This window comes from Caloenas nicobarica, chromosome 4 (genome assembly GCF_036013445.1).
Source record: "Caloenas nicobarica isolate bCalNic1 chromosome 4, bCalNic1.hap1, whole genome shotgun sequence".
NCBI classification, from domain to species: domain Eukaryota; kingdom Metazoa; phylum Chordata; class Aves; order Columbiformes; family Columbidae; genus Caloenas; species Caloenas nicobarica.
This window is the reverse complement of record NC_088248.1, coordinates 11692340-11713482: the sequence shown is the minus strand read 5'-3', so window position 1 is coordinate 11713482 and position 21143 is coordinate 11692340. Positions and strand designations below refer to the sequence as shown.

At 38.7% G+C, this 21143-nt stretch overlaps 2 protein-coding genes across 13 annotated transcripts in view; one reads left to right on the top strand and one right to left on the bottom strand.

Annotated features, from left to right (window-relative positions):
- The window catches only part of SEC24D (SEC24 homolog D, COPII coat complex component), a 215781-nt gene extending 203484 nt beyond the window's left edge, over positions 1-12297 (top strand). For all 10 annotated transcript variants that reach the window (XM_065634358.1, XM_065634356.1, XM_065634359.1 and 7 more), the window contains 12 exons: positions 297-488; positions 1079-1172; positions 3702-3818; positions 4291-4461; positions 5111-5207; positions 5841-5986; positions 7175-7313; positions 7785-7903; positions 8740-8919; positions 9450-9641; positions 10127-10216; positions 10609-12297. In XM_065634358.1, the coding sequence (XP_065490430.1) occupies positions 297-488; positions 1079-1172; positions 3702-3818; positions 4291-4461; positions 5111-5207; positions 5841-5986; positions 7175-7313; positions 7785-7903; positions 8740-8919; positions 9450-9641; positions 10127-10216; positions 10609-10749 (1678 nt within the window). In that variant the 3' untranslated portion in view covers positions 10750-12297. The remainder of the gene's footprint in view (positions 1-296; positions 489-1078; positions 1173-3701; positions 3819-4290; positions 4462-5110; positions 5208-5840; positions 5987-7174; positions 7314-7784; positions 7904-8739; positions 8920-9449; positions 9642-10126; positions 10217-10608) is intronic.
- Positions 938-21143, bottom strand: part of METTL14 (methyltransferase 14, N6-adenosine-methyltransferase non-catalytic subunit) — a 35386-nt gene continuing 15180 nt past the window's right edge. Inside the window, exons 10-12 of one of the 3 annotated variants that reach the window (XM_065634367.1) lie at positions 18516-18726; positions 15990-16313; positions 938-1188 (exon numbers count right to left, since the gene is read on the bottom strand). In XM_065634367.1, the coding sequence (XP_065490439.1) occupies positions 16000-16313; positions 18516-18726 (525 nt within the window). In that variant the 3' untranslated portion in view covers positions 938-1188; positions 15990-15999. Of the gene's footprint in view, positions 1189-12254; positions 13801-14747; positions 16314-18515; positions 18727-21143 lie in introns of those variants that run through there. The other 2 variants (XM_065634366.1, XM_065634369.1) reach the window with 2 other exon arrangements.

Sequence of the window (21143 nt, the reverse complement as noted above, 5' to 3'; positions counted from 1 at the left end):
TGGTTTATTCTTAATCTTAAGGACTTTTGACTTGCTTGGATGGGATGCACAACTGATAGGATTGACATAAATATTTTCTTCTTCAAAAATAAATAATATAGCAGTTGATTTTATCAGGGTGTTTTAATTTGACCTAAGGCAAAGATTGAGGTCATTACATCTGCCTGGTGGTTGTTTGCTTTGTTGCCCCCAGTACAGATAATGATCTGAAAGCAGCCTTGCATTTCAAAGGAATGCTTTTATTGCAAGGGCAGAATTTCAGAATTCTAACCAGTTGGGTTTTGTTTTTCTTATAGAGAAGAGCAAGAAGAAACCTCAGCAATTCGAGTTGGGTTTGTCACTTATAACAAGGTCCTTCACTTCTTTAATGTAAAAAGCAGCTTAGCTCAACCTCAGATGATGGTGGTTTCAGATGTTGGAGAAGTTTTTGTTCCTTTGCTGGATGGCTTCCTTGTTAACTTTCAGGAATCACGATCTGTTATTATCAAGTAAAGTATAATTACTCCATATGTAAATAAGATCTGAATGCTTATGAAATGCATTATGCCTTTTAGTCAATTGTGTTGGGTTTTAGAGGGTGCTTCAGAGTTGTATATTTACACCTCTGATGCAAAGAAAAAGTGGTATCAAGAAGCCCCAGTGCTGAATTTGAAAGCCTGTTTAGGCCAGGTGTAAGGCACACATCTTCAGCTGTCCCTCTTCAAAAATGGGAGGGGGTTGCAGCTGTGTGCCACGTTGCATGTTTTTACTCTTTTGATGTATATGATGCGCACTTGGATATGATCTAGAGGATTCTTAAGTCCTTACAGCACACTAGAACTCTTTAAATTTAGTTATTTTTTATTCATTACGTGTTCCCGTATGTTAACAGCTTTGAAATAATCTATCTCATAGAATTTAAAAATTCATATTTTGTTTTATTCTGGCTAGAACCCTAAGAAATGGAGCAAATAAAATTCATGTTTTTTTAAAATACAAATTTATATGGAAAACACCTTCCTGTGTGAAAACTTGGTACGTCAAAAGGTATATTTGGAGACTATCCCAGCTGAGGCACTGATCCTCTTGTCTTTCATAGCTTGTTGGACCAGATTCCAGAGATGTTTGCAGACACCAACGAGAGTGAGACGATCTTTGCTCCTGTTATCCAGGCTGGCATGGAGGCGCTGAAGGTTAGAATGTTCCTCTCTGTAAGAGAAACAGCACTTTAATGAGAATAAGACTCAATAAGCTGCAGAAATTTCCCTTTGCTAAAAGCCAGTACCAAGTCCTACAAATCACAATGGGAAATGACAAAAAAAGTTGCTGATTGTTTCCAGGACTAATGTTCCGTTATTCTAACATTATGTTTGAACTGCTTTAGTCCAGATGAGAACACTGACAAACATAACATCTGTTTCCAGATTTTGCTTATTGAGGGAAACCAGTCTCTAGTGTCTATTCCACATAGAATTGATGTTTGGGAGAAGATGAGGAGCAGGAGTCGGTTTCTTGTTCAGCATTTGAAAGAAATAAAAAAGTGGTTAGTTACTGCAACAGAACTAAGAGATACTCTGGATGTTTCCACAGACATCCAGTCCTTGCACATGCAATGGGCAGGAAAAGAGTCAGTATAAGATGCAGTTTTACCCTCTCTACTCTCCCACTTCTGCTTACTTCTTGTGCAAAACAAGGTATTTATGACTGAATGTGATGGAGAGTGGGAGGGTTCCCACGTAACTGACAAGTTCTCACAGCTTGAATACAGCTGAAAATGAATCCGCAGGTCAAGATGCATCCCAGTTGCTTTCTGTATGTCTGGGACATCCCCTAAGGCGCTGACGTTTCTGTGGAGCGCTGCCAATTCAAAGAACACCACCGTGGTTCACCACAAGATTTGTAGGGGCAGAAAACAGCCAGTGGTGTTTTAAAATAGTTGATTTATTTGCGAGCTGTGCATAAGTAAAGCATGAACTTTGAGTAGATAAATTTCTTGAACCAAAAATACACAACATTTGTCAAATCTGTTTCTTTAATATTTAATTATCACCTGTTTTCTTGTTACCTTCTGGCAGTATAAATAAGTATGTGTGCAAAACATATGTTTGGTTACAACTTCTATCAGAATGCACGTCCCTAATACCTGACTTCTACAGAACAAACTTAAGGACCATAATCGTACGTTTCCTCCGACGCTGACTTTAAAAGAAAGTAGCTTTTAATTAAGCTTTTTATTTAGCTCAGTATTTTACAGTTATAAATCGCAAGGATTTTCACTGTGAATTATTGTGCATATATGTGCGCGCAAGAAAACAATTCTTGTCTAAAAATAATAAAATGGATTGTGTTCTTACTTGAGATTAATTTTAATATGTTTCTAGAAATAATATATATACATTTTAGAAAATCTGTCAAAAGCAGTGTTAGTAATTCCTGATGCATATCATGACAAATAGATATTAAGTCTTTCAGACTTCAGCAGAATGCTTCTTAACAGAAATTGAAGAAATGGGCATTCATGATTAAAAGTAACTACGCTTAAAATATTAGAGGTGAAATTTCAGCTCTGTTACAAGTAAGATACCGTCTTCAGTTGCATTTCTGCCAGAGCAAAGAGTTTTCCCAGAAGAATGCCGTAGCTTATTCTAAAATGTGGAATATCTTTATCTTGTGAACATCTTAAGATTTGGAGGAGAGACAGTACTGATTTGTCTGTAGTCTTGGGTATTGCAGTTTTAACCTGTATGTGCGGTTAAGTCTGGAGCAGGAAAAGGACAAATGTCTCTTTCCTCCTTCCTTCCCTTCACCCAACTTCTTCAGTACTTGAAGACCTCAGAATTGCTGACCAGTTTTCATTTCCCTTTGCTGTAACTTCTGGTCAGTCCTGAAGTGCTCAGGCAGTTGGGCTAGATGATCATTGCAGGTCCACTCCATTCCATTCCCTTTGCTGTCTCAATAGTAAGAGTGAGCGATAAACTGCATTTTCTGAATTGTGGTGGAAAAGTTTGTTAACAGTACAAAGATGCCTGCAGTGCTGCTACTGCTGTTATTATTTTCTTTGGAATTCAGGGTTTTCTGTCAGTGGTTTGTCATCTTGGTAAATATCATGTTCTCATTAGAGTTCTAAATATGAAAGAAAACAAATAAGACTGGCAGTTACTTCATTTCTTAGTGACAGGAGGAAAAGTTCATCACAAGCTTTGATACTCCTGCATTTCAGTGTAGATTTGAATGTGGAGTCTAGTACAGGAATGTAATCGTTGCTCATCTATAAAAATGTAATGTATGCTACTGTGCCTAAACTGAAAGAAATAATTTTTCTGTTAAATTATATTTCCTTTAAATTTTATCCAATTTAGTATTTATACTTTTGATACTTGTTGCTTGTTGCATAATGTTTGTATCCAATTGGCAAGTCTCTGAAAGAGGTACTCCTAGTTTTGCCCATCAAGGTTTTAGATTCTTGTGTAGAAATTACTGTAACAATGCATCAGCCAACATATCTGTGTGCTAGACTGAGCTGTTTACTGACATAAAATTCACAGTTTGTTTCAGGACTTATTTCCATGAAGTAAGTTTTGAGTTTCTCAATGAATTATTTATTTAGTTCTGAAGAACCTGCAGAAACTTTACATTGTTCTTTGCGATACCACAATGTATGAAAATTAGGCTTTTTAAATCTTAGCAGTAATAAAAATGGCAATATGGTGTCTTTGCAACAGGCTGCAGAATGTGCTGGAAAACTGTATATCTTCCATTCCTCATTGCCAACCGCGGAAGCACCAGGGAAGCTGAGAAACAGAGATGACAAAAAACTACTCAATACAGATAAAGAAAAGGTATTTTCTACTCTGAGTTAACAAGGACTGCTGTTACACTGAGTTTCTCTAACAGAGGCTTGATTTTTTTAATGTATTTTCTTTTACAAAGATGAGTTAATTATATAATATCCCATTCTCACTGTGCCCTGATTCCGTAGGTCTATTGCTTTGGGCCCTATGGGAACACCAAAGTGAAAGTGGGGTAGAGCTGCCATTCCCATCGATAAAGGAAATCCACCAGCTGCAAATAATTCCACCCATCGAGAGCCTTTGCTGCCCACCTGTTTAGCTCTCCAAGACTGTACTGAGTTGGTTCCCTGCATATGAGTTATCACTGGACTGTATGGGCAGGGGCAACGTGCTTTTAATTCAATCCATGCCTCATTAGAAGTTTCACTTCATCTTTTTGTCTTCAAGTGGGCATTTGGATTGTGGTTGGCTGCCAACAGGATCTAATGTTATGACATTTCTATTTTTCAATTCTGTGCAGACACTCTTCCAGCCCCAGGTAAACTCGTATGAGGCCTTAGCCCGGGATTGTGTAGCTAATGGCTGCTGCGTGAATCTGTTCCTCTTCCCAAATCAATATGTGGATGTAGCCTCCATGGGTCTTGTCACAATGTACACTGGAGGAACCTTGTACAAGTACAACAATTTCCAGGTAAGTGATGCAGGTTTCCAGCCTTTCAGGTGGTAACACCTGGGGATTTGTTGTTTTTCCTGTCATTTCAAAGTGTGCTTCAACAAAAAGAAAATAACTCTAGAAAACTTACTTATGAACTCCAAGCGATAAAGTTCAAACTTAAAAATGACAGATCAGGCTCAAATATATGTCCTGAAACAGTAATAAGCTGGTTGGTATCTTAAAACAAAATCCACTTAATTAAATATGCCGGCATCTGAGCAGGGAAGTCAGTTACTCCTGTATATACAGATAAAAATACAGATAAAGACCCCAAAAAAAGCAGTAACAACACCTGTTTATGTAAAATTTCATGGCAATCTCTATGGGGCAATAAAAGCCCAGCTAGGCCGCAAGGTTAAGGGCAAGAATGGATGTTACTGGAGATAATTCGATCAAATAGAAATTCTGGATGTCCAAACCCAGTGATGAATTGGTGAATATTTGCATATATATGGTTTTGTTAAGAAAACAACAGTCAACATTTTAAATCTCTTTTTAACTGAAAACAGAGATGTTAAATGTGAAGAGAACAGATCTATGTTGGGGTGGGGAAGAGGTGGGTTTCTGCTGTCTTGCTGCCACCCCGTGGTGAACTGCAACTTTTGCTTTTGCTTTGCATTTCTAGCTCGGTTCTGACAGCCCACAGTTCTTAAGTGACCTCAGGAGGGACATAGTAAAAAAGACCGGATTTGATGCAATAATGAGAGTTCGGACAAGTACAGGTAATAGTACCCATTGGGAATGAAAAGAAATGTGAATACATATGACAATATATAATTTTAAATGATATAGTGCTGTACAGATCACTTGTAACACCCAAGCTAACTGTTTTAACTTATGTACTTGTTGAAAAGTAATTGGATAGACTGATAAAATGCTTCCTGTCCTTCCTGTATACGCCTCCTAATTTTCAAATATGAGTAAGGCCTCTGATCATTATAGATGCAGCTTGGATTGCATGTTGTATAAAAAAAGTGTTGCAGCTGCCTTACATGTTCCTTCATTTTCTAAATACTTCAAATGAAATTACGGTGTCTTCTTTTCCAGCATTCTTAGCTCAAATGCAGGTAAACTGAGAAACACACAAGTTCAACAAGCCAAGTCAACAGTGCAAAAGGTTCTGGGGAGTGTGTCCCAGAGTCACCGTGTGGCTTTGGGGCCCATCAGGTTTTTGCTCCCACTCAACTGTAAAAAAATGCCATTGGCAAGGACAGCTGGTGGGGCCCCCTGGTGCTGCAAATCCCTCCTGTTTCAATAAGCAAAACTGACCATAAAAAGAAAGTCACAAAATAATGTCAAATGTATTTGCAGTTTTTACACAAAAGGATGTTTGTTTTGTTTTAATCCGGCTGTAGGCTTCAGGGCTACAGACTTCTTTGGTGCTGTTTACATGAACAACACTACAGATGTCGAGATGGCAGCAGTTGACTGTGACAAGGCAGTGACAGTGGAGTTCAAACATGATGACAAACTGAATGAAGACACTGGAGCCTTAATTCAGGTAAAAAAAAAAAAAAAACTTAATCATATGTCATTTCATGACACTGTGAGCAAGAACTTCTGCAGCCTTATCAGAAAAAATGTATGGTGTAGGACTGATGGGGGCAAGGCACAGACTCTGGTGCCATAATGCCACTAATAAAATAAGGTTCTAATTAACCAGCCGAAGACCGCATCTTACCTCAAAAGCACAAACTTCAGGTTGGGAGTTAAGCATGAATGCAGGAATGCCCCTTGTGACAATTAGTGTGTTTAACTACCTCTATACTGCATATTCTATTCAGAGCTATCAAAATGCTTTCTAAATACTAAGACCTTGTTGACTATTTTGCCATTTTACTAAACAAGTTTGTTTAGAGTGCAAGATTCATTACTTCTTGTATGGAAACTGTTATTGCTGTGGCATTCCTTGTGACATAGTTAAGTCAAAAGCAGTTCTCACTAAACATCACAGCCAACCCTGTGGACTGGTCAAAACCCACCAGCACTGGTACCTGTGCAATGAAAGATCTCACTTGCAAAGCAGCTGCCTGCCCTGCTCCTTCAGGCTCTCGGCAGGTGAGCGCCAGAAGCCCCATGGCAGTAACTGGGAGTCTGAGTTTGCCCTGCAGGCTTTGGATCACACCTTAGATTGAAGTAGAATTGGAGTCATAAGCAAATTCTTGAATTACCCCCTCAATTTTTAATATCTAACCCCATGGTAGATGCAGGATACAGGGGTTAGCGGGACCTCTTGTGTCACTACTTAAGCATCTTATTCCTGTAAAAAGAAATCTCTCATTTTTCAAGATTAGGAAGTTTTTCTGTGTTGTTCTTTGCCAAGAGCAAACGTGATCGGTGCAGTACTTCCCAGCAAGCTTCCTATCTCCTGTATGGCATCTTTTCAGATACATTTGTTTGAGCTGTTCAAATACTACACAATTATGAAGGATGATTTACCGATTTACAACCAGCGTGTAGCAAATGAGAGCCTTTCAATCAGTCATATTGGTTTTTGTAAGTTTAGTAACTTTGATAAAATGTGTAATACGCTTCTATTAAAAATACAGGTATGCCAGTCCTATAGCTCACTGACACAGCACTAGGCTGTCTTCAGAAGATATGCCTTTTATGCACAAAGTAGGTGGTTCTTGCATGCCGAAAGCTTTTTGTTTTAAAATAAAAATGGTAATTTGCTCTTCCGTTGCAGTGTGCTGTCCTCTACACGTCAGTAAGTGGGCAAAGACGACTTCGCATACACAATATAGGTTTAAATTGTAGCTCGCAGTTAGCTGATGTCTACAAGACTTGTGAGACTGATGCACTTATCAACTTCTTTGCTAAGTCAGGTAAAGTTAGAACAGACCGATTATGTTTCCTTTATTTTTTTGGAGTAGAGGAAGGGGAAGGAAAGGGAGTTGAAGTGATTACCTAATGGGAACTCATGTTTTGTAACTTGCTGCTCCAAGCCTGAGCAATTCCCGAAGTATAACAAGACAAATAGATAACATAATTTTGACATCCTGCCATAAAAGAAATGCTTGGGAAGGTAGCTAGAAACAAGTAATGCACAAAACTGCATAGACACAGTAGTGGAAATGCACATCTTATCGCAATGGGGGTTTTATGTTGTTGTTTTTGTTTGTGGTTTTGTTTGTTTTGTTATTTTCAAAGAATAAGTAGTCTCCAAGATGCAGCAAAAGAGACTAAAAAATACTAAACAGCATGGCGTTTAGAAAAATAGAAGCTAGCAGCATATAGATGCTGTATGAGTAAGTGTCCATCCTTAGCATGCTTTTTTTGTTCTTCTATGTTTGTAGCTTTTAAGGCCATTCTAAGCCAACCCCTGAAGACAGTCAGAGAGATCCTGGTGAATCAGACAGCTCACATGCTGGCGTGTTACAGGAAGAACTGTGCCAGCCCTTCGGCAGTGAGCCAGGTAAAACCCACCCAGCCTCACATCCCCTCAGCCAGGCTTTGAAGCAGATGAACCACCACCCCTGCAATATCAGCAGAGCCAGAAATTAGAAGACAGTCTTTTCCTTTTCTTTCAATAAGATTAATGACAGGTGGGATTCAAGTGTAGCAATTGCAAGACACAGAGGCTGTTGCTCTGGAACAAGTGGCGATACCATTGAGGAGACATGAAGGAGCTTAGACAGCCTTTTTCTTCCTGCTGGAATTATACACTGATTCACAAAGCTTTCATTTTTTTATTCTTATGTTGTTAAAGATTTTAAGATCCTAACTTTTGACAAATAAGACTGCTATTGTCAAAAAATGAATATAACATTGTATCTTCGTAAAAAATCTAAATTTGCACATAGGTCTCTAAAGTGTGCTGGAATGATACATACCTGATGTCTAGATGGGGTGAAACTCCTTGGGGGAAAAAAATCCACAGTGATCAAGATAACAGTCTATTAACTCTTTTATTTACCAAAGAAAGAAGCTCAAGGAACCTGATTACTTATATTCCACAGTACTTGAAAATTCTTTTAGGACAACTCTATTATTCTTCAGCCTATTCTTTTATATATTCAGAACATTTGGGGAGGTCTAACTGAACTAACAGGAAGGTGTTTTCAAGTCCTTTCGGCAATTATTGCTGTCACATCTCGTTTGAAACAATACATATAAGTTTTTCTAGTTCCTTTTTTTTTTTCTGTAATCAAAGAAAACAAGCAGCTGTCTATTTAAATGTTTGAAAGTCCAGCTGTCGTCCCCCCATCCATCATGGGCTATATTAAACAACAATCTTTCTCTGGCTCTCAGCTCATCCTCCCGGATGCGATGAAGGTGCTGCCTGTGTACCTGAACTCTCTGCTGAAGAGCTGCACACTAGTTGGAAGACCAGAAATTCCAACTGACGAGAGAACCTACCACCGACAGCTGGTCATGGCTATGGGGGTGGCCGACACACAGCTCTATTTTTATCCCCAGCTTCTGCCAATTGTAAGTATGCTGCTTGCACATCTTTTCATTTTCAGTAACACTGTTTTCAGTATGTGGTGATTTTATAATTGTGCAGATGCAGAAAAGATTGTGTCTGCTGGGCAAGTGTTGTACTACCAAGCTGGATTACGCTTGTACTGTGATGTAGTTGGTAGTTGAACTAAATTGAGGAGGGAGGGTAGAACCTGTAGTAAATGGAAAATGGGGAAGCAACATTATCAGTCATTGACATCAGCACCCTCTAAGAATCTCACTGTCCTTTTAACAAGGTTTTTGACCAGGCTAATGAAAGGTGCCAGCTTTACTACAGATCAACACTGGTATGCAAGTGTCTTTCCACCTGCAGCAGGTATTCCTTTGCACTCGGTGCACTAACTGGAAAAGATTTTTAATTCAAATTACCTCTAATCTGGAAAGGAAGCATTAAGATGCACTAAACCTTTCAATTAGTTATTTTTCAGTGTCTAATTAAAGCTTTAGTCACCTTGTAGCTGCCAAGTCTGTAACTCTTGTGTATTTCTGCCCCACAGCACAGCCTGGATCTGAAGAGTGACACTGTCCCAGGTGCAGTGCGCTGCTCTGAGGAACGTCTCTCTGAAGGAGGGGCCTTCATTCTGGCCAATGGGCTGAGTATGTTCCTGTGGCTGGGAGTCAGCGCACCCCCAGAGCTCATCCAAGGGCTCTTCAATGTGCCGTCCTTCGCACACATCAGCACGGAGGCTGTGAGTACATAGAGACTGGTCACTTTTTCAGAACTTGTGATCTAGTAAGGGCAGACTGCTAATCAGAGAAACAAGTGAGATGGATTTGCATCATTCAACTAAAAGCAGAAACAGGTGACCAGCAGGTGTTAAGACATCAGAAATAACACCTAAAACTTTAATAAGCTTTTATACTCTGAACACTTACAGGACAGAAGCTCTCACAACATTTTTAAACCTTCTTAAACTTTCACTATATTAAAGTCCTATTTAATGTGTATTGCTAAAATGGGAACAAAACACTTTCTCATGATGATGAATTTTCATGTAGTGATTATTTTGAAAAGTGGCTTAGACAGATGCATGTTTTTGTGATGGAGATAGCATTTCCAGGTTAGAATGAAATCCACAGTAACTTGCATCATGAAGAGCAGCAGCTAGTCTTGTATGAAGTCATATGTGATGTGACTGGACTAGAACAACCTGCCATACTTTCATTCTAACAGACATTACTGCCTGACCTGGACAACCCAGTTTCTAAGAAACTTAAGTCAATACTGGAGCGTATCCAGAGCCACAAGCCCTACACTATGAAGGTAAGACTTCTCTCTGCCTCAGCTCATTCCTCGTGCCTGTTCAAAACACCACCACAGACTATGACAAAACTCACTGTAGCTGTAAAAGGTTTTTTAAATATCAGGAATTTTTGTGTACAACAGCAAGTTCCAGCATGCGTTGTAGGTGCAAGCATCTCAAGTGTGCTTAGTTCTCTGTCAGAGGACTCAAGTCTAAATGTTATTTTATTCTGCAAACCTTAATTCACACTAGTCTCTCTCTCCTGTGTTCATAAATACAGTTACTGAAATGTGGAGATTGATTAGGTTGTTGGTTCCCACCCCCTCCAACAGCATCCAGTAGTAGATATAAGAAAACAGTACTGCCATTTACCGTGATTGTAGTCTAAAAACTATTTATCTCCTCTTTTCAGCTGATAATAGTGAAACAGCGGGAGCAGCCAGAGATGCTTTTCCGACAGTTCCTAGTAGAAGACAAGAGTATTTATGGAGGAGCTTCTTATGTGGATTTCTTATGCTGTGTTCACAAAGAGATCTGCCAGCTGCTCAGTTAAGACAGATTGAGTAAAAATTTGTCAGTTGCTTTTTGATTTTGCAAGAGGGACAGTCATTGGTGCCTGAAGGCTGCCCCACAGCTCCACCATTCCTGGGAATTCTCCTGTGCTTTAGTGAACCTTTTCTGTGCTCTTCTTGTACAGTTTCATTTCACACAATCTCACAATTAGTTTACTTATTAAGCTGTAGAATAGGATGTTCTGCACTCAGGTATTAATCTTCTGGGAGTCTTTAAGTTGAATTGCCAGATTTCAAACTGTCAACGCTTAAGAGCATACGGTATGCATTTTCAAATATCAAAATATCATTTAGGGAACTCTTTAATTATTCCTTGTGCTCATCATAAGCTGTATGAGTGCCAAAACCTATACAGAAGAGGAAAAGAATACAAAACACAGCTTTTTCTAAGTGAGGGCACACAGCAGAACCACATTTGCAGTAATCATGTAGTTCAATCTGAGTACTTAAAAGTCCTTCATGTAAATCTAATCTCTAAAAGATAATCCCTTTTTTCCTGGAAGGGACAAGTATCACTTTCTACAGAAACAGAGCTCTGAGTAACCTTCCACAGCTGGGGTTATCCAGGACACAAAAATGCCTCACTTTATAACTGGACTTAAGTTTACCAACAATGGACCACAGGAAGAGCAGTACTCAAACAGTCCTTATGCTAAGTTAGGCAGGTAGTGCCACACTATTGTGGTACAAGTCACTGGTCTTAAGGCAGCAATTAACTTAGCATACTATTTAATTACATCTCCGAAATTGAACATGTTAGGTTTTATTTAGTATACTTGCTAACTGGAATATTCCCAATACAACTTAGATAAACATCTGTCCCTCAAATTTTCAGTGGCAGGTCAACCATAGGACAGTTGACACATTAACCAAAGGTTATTTGTGGTGCTACAAAAAGAAAGCCTCTTGTTTAACACCAGTGCTATCTATTACATGACTGATTTATTCAATAGTCACTACTTTGAAAAACAAACCTCTGCTAATATCAATATTTAAGGTAGAATTTAGAAGGGCAGAATCTTCAGAAGAGCTGTTTACCTCAGATACTTCATCAGTCTGTTTGTATCTTTAGGACCAACACCTCTGTACAAGAGGTCTGAACTTCTCCAAACTTGAAAAGCTATTGTTAGAAAAATCAGTGTTTCAAGGAAACCAAAAACCCTCAAAAGTAAGGATAAGACTTGGGCCTCATGGGAAAAAAAATTAAAAGTGCCTTTAAACATGTCAGTGTTGCTAATTAGTGCTAATCATTTTTATATCTAAGGTAAGCAGTACAAATATATATCTTTTTGGTCTGACCACTTATCAAAACAATTGTATCCTTCTGCATTGACTGAGAACTCTTAAATTAAGTGGATATATTATAAAAGGATCATCAGACTAAATTCAGCTGCCAAGACAAGCACTTTTTAGCTGAAGATGTTACCTTGTAAAAAGTATTTGTTGCCATTCCAAATCAGTGTACTTTGTAAAATGACACCAGCAACTCTATTTGTAAAGACATAAGCAATTATTAAATATAATCATTATGTGTGTGTTTATTCTTTCATGTACTAAGTTCTCTCAGTTTTTTATGCTATTGTCTCTGTTGAAAGCTGTCCACCACCTGGCTCATAACAGGACTGTAATATTCAACTCAGATTTACAGTAGCTAGGCCTGGTTTTTCTTTTTCTTTTTTAATTGCTGCAATAATTATAGTCAAAATTACTTCATGTTTCACTACAAAACTTAAGAGTATTGCTTTTTTGCCCGCGGGAATGGCTCTGTTATGGAAAGGATCAGTAAGCTTTCCTCCATGTTATTAAGTTGACCTTCATCACATTACACAGGCATGATTTCTACTACAGCAATAAAGCTGCCACCAACTGTACCAAGTTTGGAAGGAAAAATCATTTTTCAACTACATACAGAAAACAAGAGGGCTCACTATTTAGCCCTTTCAATGCATCCTTCAAAAGCCATATTCAAGAAACAAAGACTTACAGTTTTTAATGTTATGGGCTTGATGTGTTCCTTTATTATTTTTTTCTAGAGTGTGTTCTGGTTATTTCTATCCCCTGCAAAGGCTTTTAGAACATCTGAGTACTCTAAAATTAATCCCTTGACTTAATGCCATTTAACTTCCACTGTCAGATCAAAATTGTTCTTTAGTTTTTGCAGCCTAAATCCCATGCCACTGAACAAAGCATCCAGTATCTATGAACGTGCACAATGAGCTTGTGCTCATGATACTGCGTTAAGGAACAACATCAAAACCCCTGAGATCATTGCCCACTGACCTGCATGGCACATCCAGCATTTCCACCAACTTGTTATAACCAGCAGTATCAGAAAGTGGGAAGAACTGTCAAGCTAAAGGCTGGATTTACACATGGTGGTTTAGAGTTGACTGAAGGCATCCTGAGTATCTCGTCGGTGTAACTGTCAAATCCTTCACTTGATCTATATGGGGTGTAAGATACTCAAAGTACTATAAGCCTCTTCCAGAACGGAAAGACATGACAGGACCTAGACAGGCATCCCGAATGAGACTGGTGGCATTATGCATTTAATAAAATTGGAAAGAAAACCAACTTGTTAGGCCTTTTATCTTCAGTTAAGTCACTTGTAGCAGAAGAAATTCATCAGTTCACTGGTGATGAGTTTTATCCTTCTCCTTTTGTTAAAGTTTTACAACTGAGAAATTAACTGACAACCGCTAATGAAATTAAAAGCTTTTCATCTCTAGACATCACTTTAGATATAGACCAGATCAAAATTGTTTAAAATTAAAAAAATGACCAGATGTTTTTACTGTACAGCAGGGGGTGGGGGTGGGGGGCAGGAATGCAGTCTCACTATGGTATTTTCCAAGTATGATCTCCACAGCTGCAAGTACATGACACGAAGCCTTTGGGGATACACACCCTGTGCTACTGCCTTACCTTTACAGGCCGTCTATCACTGCTGAAACAGCACCTTCCGATTACGACCAGCAAGTGTCTTTCTTCACAGAGGACGTGTAGAATGTTCTATTTCCTTCTCCATGAACCTCAATTTAAAAAGGTAGGTTGCTTGTTAACAACATGTACATTATACTTCCCTGGTGAAGATGGCCCATCCACATAGATAAAAATCAAACACTCTCTGGAGCAGTGTTCTTTTTTTCTTTACACTACTTTTTAGCTATTTCAACTTTAAGGGAAAAACCGAGAAACCTAACTCTGCATGCTCAAGGAGGATGAATTTGGTAGAAATTTTTTTTTTTTTTTAACAAGACCATGTGCAGGTAATTTCCCAAGTCACTGAAGTCTTGAGCAGCATCCTGACTTCTGCAAACTGATACAGATGCACATCTTAAACAGTTATTTTTGAGTTTCTTCTTCAGTGTAGCCTAATTTTCTATATTAAGAGAAGCCTAAGCACTGAACAATCAGCTATGAACATATAACTGAAAGAAGAAAATGGGAGTTAATATTTTCTACAAATTGAGGAAAAAAAGGAATAAGATTTGTTGCTGGCGCAAAAACAACCTTCCTAAGGTTGTCTCTGATATTTACTTTTTGGGTAAGAACACGATTGGCACAAAAATCAAGAAAAAAGTTTTCTTAATGTGGCATGTAACTTCTACCAAATGCTGTTCCAAGTAGTCCTTGGCAGTCAATGAGTGCTGCCCTGAGAACAACCCCTTGTCCCCCAAACCCCGTTCACTCCTCGGATGTGCTAATATAACACTGAAAGAATCAAAATGTAAACAGTAGGTGAGTTTCACCTACACCTCAGCAGTCCCTTACCAACCACAACACCAAGGCCCTGAAGTTGACAAGAAACTATAAAAATTTCTGTGCTAAGATTTCATGCACCAGAAGAACAGTTACTGCCCGCTCTTTTACAAACGGTAAGGAGGAAACCACAGTAAAACTTTGTCACTCCAAAACCTCAAGGAAGAGAAACCCACAAAATATTAAGAAAAATATTTCAAAATTAGCTTTGATAAACAAGTTTAATAATCCACTAATTTACAGGACAGTCATTTAAAAGCCAGGCTTCAACAGAGAAACTTCACGACACTTAAAAGCCAACTTTCCCAAATTCACACCTAGGAATCTGAGACTTCAACAGCCAGGTTTGTTCAGTCTACCAAGCATTGACCAAAAAGTTCAGAGTTGTGGTTTTGCTAAAAACAAATATTGTACATACCAAAGTGAATTCCTTCCTCTTCACTGGATACTCTGGAGCTGATCACCAACGCTCTATTTCCAATGTGCATAATGGCCATCGGCAAAGCAAAACACTCAGTTCACCCTCATTCTCCAGGTGGTTATTTTCAGGAAGCTCTCACTCTTACAGCATTGCCTCACATTTCCAATATGGCCTCCAGCGAGGCCTTTCTACTACTTATATTGCAACTGCTCTGCAATAAAACTGTTTTCCCCACCAAAGAACAAGGCTATTGTGAACAGACACTGGGTGAAAATCCCAAAGCAATCCAGACCTATGTGGAAGTTCTGGACTGCATATACACCCACAACTTCTTGCTTACCTTGAAGCACAACACGCAACTGCACGGAATTACCACTCTCCCCACTACAAACATAAAAAGTGACGGCTTATACACCACAAATAAAAAAATGAACTTGTTCCCTATTCCCAGGAATAATTTGGGAAATTTAAACCAAATAAGAAAAAATAGAATTCTATTTATTCAATTTGCTCCTTGGTTTAAAAGAAGTTAAAATAGGTGTCAATATAGACACAGCACTTTTTCTTCCATAAATAAGAGAGTAAGTCTGCTATGGCCATGCAATTAAAAACTGCCCATTCCAACATATTACTCCAAGTCAGTCCAAACCTGGACCTACAGAGAAGGAAGAGGAATCCATGTTTTGGAGAAAATGACAGTTTTAAAAAACCCTACAACCTGCAAGTTTTGTAAGGGAAAAGCAAGTATCGTCACTTCAATCCTAGCCCCTATCCATGGTTTGAAGAGATGATGCTCTCTGCTTTGACAAACAGAAGCTGTCAGGAGGCTGAGTTTAGTGCTGTCAGGTGCAGGGTCCTGCCTGCCGGTGAGGTGATGTGCCAGGCTGGTCACTGGAAGGCAAACTATCTGTAACTGCTTGCGCCAAAACCAATTTTAAAATTCATCTAGCTTGAGTTCCCAGATAATTCACTTTATCAAAAACAAGACTAAGAAAAGATTCAGAGATGAGGCATAGGAGCAGGGTAGGAAACAATTACCTAACAGGCATCAGCGGGTGGGGAAGCCTCCTCTGTGGGTACCTCCACGTCCCCCTCTGAAGCCACCCCTCTCACCCCGAAAGTTAGTTCTGTTCCTCTCTCTGCCCCTTTCTCCTCGGCCAGCCGAAGTCCCGCCTCTTCCTCCTCCCCTTGGAGCACCACCTCCCCGGTCAGACTTGGACTTGGGGGGTGGTGACTTGGGCCGCAGTCTCTCAATCTCCTCAGTACAGCCGGTCAGGTGGGAATTTGGAGCTGTGAAGTACGAAGAATAAGTTTCTGCATTGAAATTGCTGTTTGTGAGGGTGGGTCCTACAGTCAGCCAACCTAAGGAACAAAACAAGAGTCAACAAAAGCAGTAACGAATTTCTTGCTTCATGGCCGTTACTGCCTTTTCCTAGCAAACAAACACTCGCTGACGGGGACAGACTCTTATCTACATATCACCTGTATTGAACTGAATGAAAAGGTCACCTCTGGAAAAGCCACAGCTGTTGAGAAGTTAAGATTTCAGTTTGATACTTTGAAGGGCTGCTTCTTTCCCCCCCGCCTTTTTTTTTTTTTAATTACATAGGGCTATGGGAACATTGAAGCTGCGGTTTCACAAGACCCTTTCCCCCTCCTTCCTACTTGCTTGTACACTACGTTTCCCAGTCCCTCTGCAGCCACATTGTAAACCAGATCAGTAAATTCATCTAGTTTAAAAATAACACCATCCTCCTCCTCCCTTTTTAAAAAGGCATTTAAACATGAATTAAGTCATTTTGTCTCCAGAAACCATTGTGACAGTGCATCCAAGAGCACAGCATACTGCAAGCACACATCCGAAAACACAATAAAATGGCAATGCTGTTGGCGAAGCCCACAAGATATGAAAATAGAGCTCAAAGAGTTTATGCACAAACATAACATTCAGTGGGCTCTTCAGCTTCACCAAGTGAAGCACAGCAGGCAGACATTTAAAACAAGTATGTTCCTACTTCTCCATATTATGACCTAAGGTAGAATTTTGACCTAAAATGGGGCTCCTAAAATAGGGCTCAGACCACTAAAAATGTCAATGGAAATTTAATTTTCAGTTGTATCATATATTAATGAAGAAAAATGTAGTTCAGTAATCTCAACAACATGCTTATAAGGAAAACAAGAATAATAATACTTAACCCCCCCCTCCCAAAAAAAAAAAACTAAACAAGACCAGTTCTTTAGCATCGTTTGCTTTACCCTGGGAATTCACATAACATTTGCCTTGTTTACTGCACATTTAAAAAGAAAGAAAGAAGAGAGGGAGGGAGAAAGAGAGGGGGGCTCATAGTGATTTAAAATCAGTTTAGAGAAAGAAATTATGCTTCTGAGAAGTGTAAGCACACCACACATGGGGAAAAAAAGAGAACTCAGTTTTGTTATACTGATAAATTAGACACATGAACAGACAAAAATATTGGTTAACAAAAAAATTTCTTCTGAAAAAAGTAATAATTGTCACAGACTTTCCAAAGAATGCTGCTTTGTAACTGACACAGAAACCAAAAATGCACCTCCTTGAAGTCTTTTTTCTGACCTATGACATATCTCTAGAAACCTCTTCAGGAAACTCATGGTAATTTTACAAGCAGAGAATTCTGCTACTCTTATACATGATATAAATATTTTAATTTTTAGAGCTAGTATGGAGTTCACTATTAAGTCCAAAAATAAAAGTTTCACAGAAAACAAATATCCAGAATATTACCCTAAAAAGACAGAAGTCATACATTTCAGTATTCCAGTAGAATACTGAACGATTTCAGCATTTATTTTCAATTAGAGAAAACAAAAGCCTGAAGGTTTTGTTGTTTGAGCAAATATTAACTTCTGAAAATGAACACTTACAAAACAAAACTTAACAGTAAGCAGTGTTAAACTGGAGTTGTGACTTGGTCTTGCTCCCAAACATAATAGTAAGAGTGGAAACTATAACCCAACTGTAATATCATTTAATAGGGTTATATATGACGTCCCTGCAACACAGGCCAGGGATTCACCCTAGACAGACATTCCTGCTAAGAAAATACGTGTATGAGAACTTTAGTTCTAGCAAAAGTTTCTTCTACTTGATCACAAGGGTCAGAACATGAACTAGAGCAGAAGACACTTTGATACTGTCATGGTGTTGAACTGTCAAGTGATGCCGCAATCCCTCTCTGACACTGAACATTAGGCTGGTTAGTTCTCTGAAGGGGAGGGCTGGAAACCTGGGCAATATCTCCATTCAGTAGATTGTCTCACTCCTGACTAGATTTCCACTATGGAGAAGCCACCAAGAAAGTTCATCTGGCTTTCTGTTGTAGCGTAATCCCATAGTGGGGGAAAAGGGGACAGATGCAGAAATACACAGTTACTCAGCTGGTGCAAGTGCTGTCAGAAGTATCATACATTGGGATTAACTTTTACTGGCTCAGCTTCCATCAGAACCCACTAAGTGGCCTCAGATGATGTAAGATGGTTGCTAAAGTAAATTAACATTTGACAAAAATAAGCATAACACACCTGGTCGAATTGTACTGTCCCTTCCGAAAAGATGAAGACGTCGTCGTCCAAGGCAGAAATGCTCAATGATGTGAAAGATCTCTACAGGTTTTTCTATGTTGCCAATTTCAGGCTCTTCTGTGATGATGAGGTCAATGTCAACATTAGCGTGGATGAAGTCACCATCTGTACTGCGACGCACAGTTCCTTTAATGCCCATGAGGCAGTGCTCCTATATACAAGGAACACAGAAGAGGACCTGTCACATGCCACACATGCTACTACAGCACAGACGTCTGTGGTTTGAGCAAAATGGAGAGAAAAGGAAATTCTAGGCAGAGTAGATCCTACTCTTACACAGAAAAAAGTTTGAAGCATGAACTAGAACAACAGAACAAGCTGGGGCTACTAAAAAATCCCTTGGAAAACAAAGCAGAGAGTAGGGTGAGCTATCTGGCTTGAAGAACTACATGCACTACAAAGTGATAAAACTCAGAGGCTGAGATAAGATACTTGGACTTCTTCAATTACAGCAAAGGTAGAGCTTTAAGTTGGAAAGGCCAAGAAATCACAAGGAAAGAGAGTACAAGTTGAAGGCAAGACTAAGGGAGTAGGTATTAATTAATACTTCTATTAGCATTCTGATACTAACTTTATTAATACATATAATTTTCAAAGTTTCCAGTCATGAAAACAGTCTGTCAGTGAAAATACAATGTATTTTTTCACGTTGTACCTCTGCTACAAAAGTAGCCTTCAGCCTCAGATTCTCTTCTAGAAGATAACACTGCATCCAAAAAGTAAAACTACTATCAAACTGTGAATGCACTCTCACTCAACTCCATCAGCATTAAAAATGTTCCTTAACTGTAATATGCACTGCTTTCCTTTCCTTTGAAACATTATAGATGAATGGAAGTGACTAGCATGTACAATCTATGAATGAGGAATCACCATCATTGGTACAGCAGGAAATGAGGGGTTTACTTGTTTATTTCAGAATTCTGTTTCTGGGAATATTAAACTCAGAGGAGTGATCTTCCCCTGTATCCTAAAACACTGATTCACTAAACACCACCAGATGGCTCTAAAAAAAGTTGCAGACAAGAGTATGTAATCGTTCCCAGATTTTTGGCAAGGGTTTTAAGAGTTAGTGAATAAATATGAAAAGCAGAATAGGTGACCTATCAAATCTATGCAGTTGATCAACTGCACCCAAGCTACAGGGTTTTCAGACCTTAAATTTAACTAAATAATAAGGCAGAACACTGCTAAGTAAATTAGCCATCAAGCAAAGCCTCATAAATCTAGTCTTTAGAAGAACTATGCGAAACATGTTATTTTTATAAAATACAGAATCTTCGAGAATCTTAGTACCTTAGATTCTATAACAGGTGGCACAGCATAAAGTATCCATTGAGAGAGATGTCTAAACTAAACATAATAGGATAGCATTTGCTGTTGTAAACATTGGTAAATACTTCTTGTACAACAGACTACTTTTTAGTCAGAATAAGCTAGCTCAATTTTCAATGTTTATTATAAACAGCAACCTCAACCCAACCCTTGTTCAATAAACGGAGAAATACTCTGATACCAGAAATTATTCTCCTCTGTCAAACAAAGTCATCCCTAAATCGTCCTATGTTAGTTTTGACCTCTCCCTCAGGAGTAAGCTACACATATTTGCAATAAACATACAATATTTATACTTATAAATATTTATAACTAATACAACACACTTTCAAACAAACTTCAGATTAATCTAAACGCAAGTCGAAGACAGACTCCAGATATCTTAAAGGGAAGTTTATATTCCTAAAAAATGGTAAATATAAGACAGAGTTGAGGATACTTAGTACTAACAAATGATTAATGAATGTGGAATGAGTCCTGAAATCAACAACACTTTAAATTATCAAATTGTCAGCCAACATTCTGTATTCGGTAAAACCGCCAGTTACACCCACATATACCCTAAACAACTATTTATTAGTCCTGTCTACGTTTTTCTAAGTTTTTGAATAACATACATTTGAGTCTCTTAAATCATCTTTTCTCTGCACTTTCTTCAATACACATCCTCTACACCACACCCCTAAGAAACGGTTTAATTTAAACCAAGCTGACCAATTCTGTCACTTGTGCATTAGAGTCACCTTCAGGAAGTCAGGAGATGCTGGCTGAGCTCTGCTCCCTAACAGTCCCGTATCTGGTTCAAGCTCTGGGCACATACCTGTATGTGGGTATTTAGAACCATTAGCCATTCTTCCAGCGTTATTTTTTATTACTACATTAATTTATAATCTACAGTTTTAAAGACTTCTTTCAGCATTAAATTTAGTCAAATTCTACAGCTTAGTTTAGTTCCATTCAAAAGCTGTTCCTCCGCCTGCAAGTTTTCTCCTCTAATCTGGAAGAGTTTGCATGTCATACAACAGGTACTGAGAAAAGACCACCTGCTTATTTACCATTCGCCCATAACTGAAACAACCCAGAAGTCAAAAACATTGCAATGTACACTAACGTTTTCTATCCAGCTTCCATTTTTCCTCTCAAGATTTCACTCCTGTTGCATCAATCTATGAACCCTCAGCTACCCGCATTTCAACAAGCCTTAAATGAGTACCACGTTTAGAAGACTGTAAC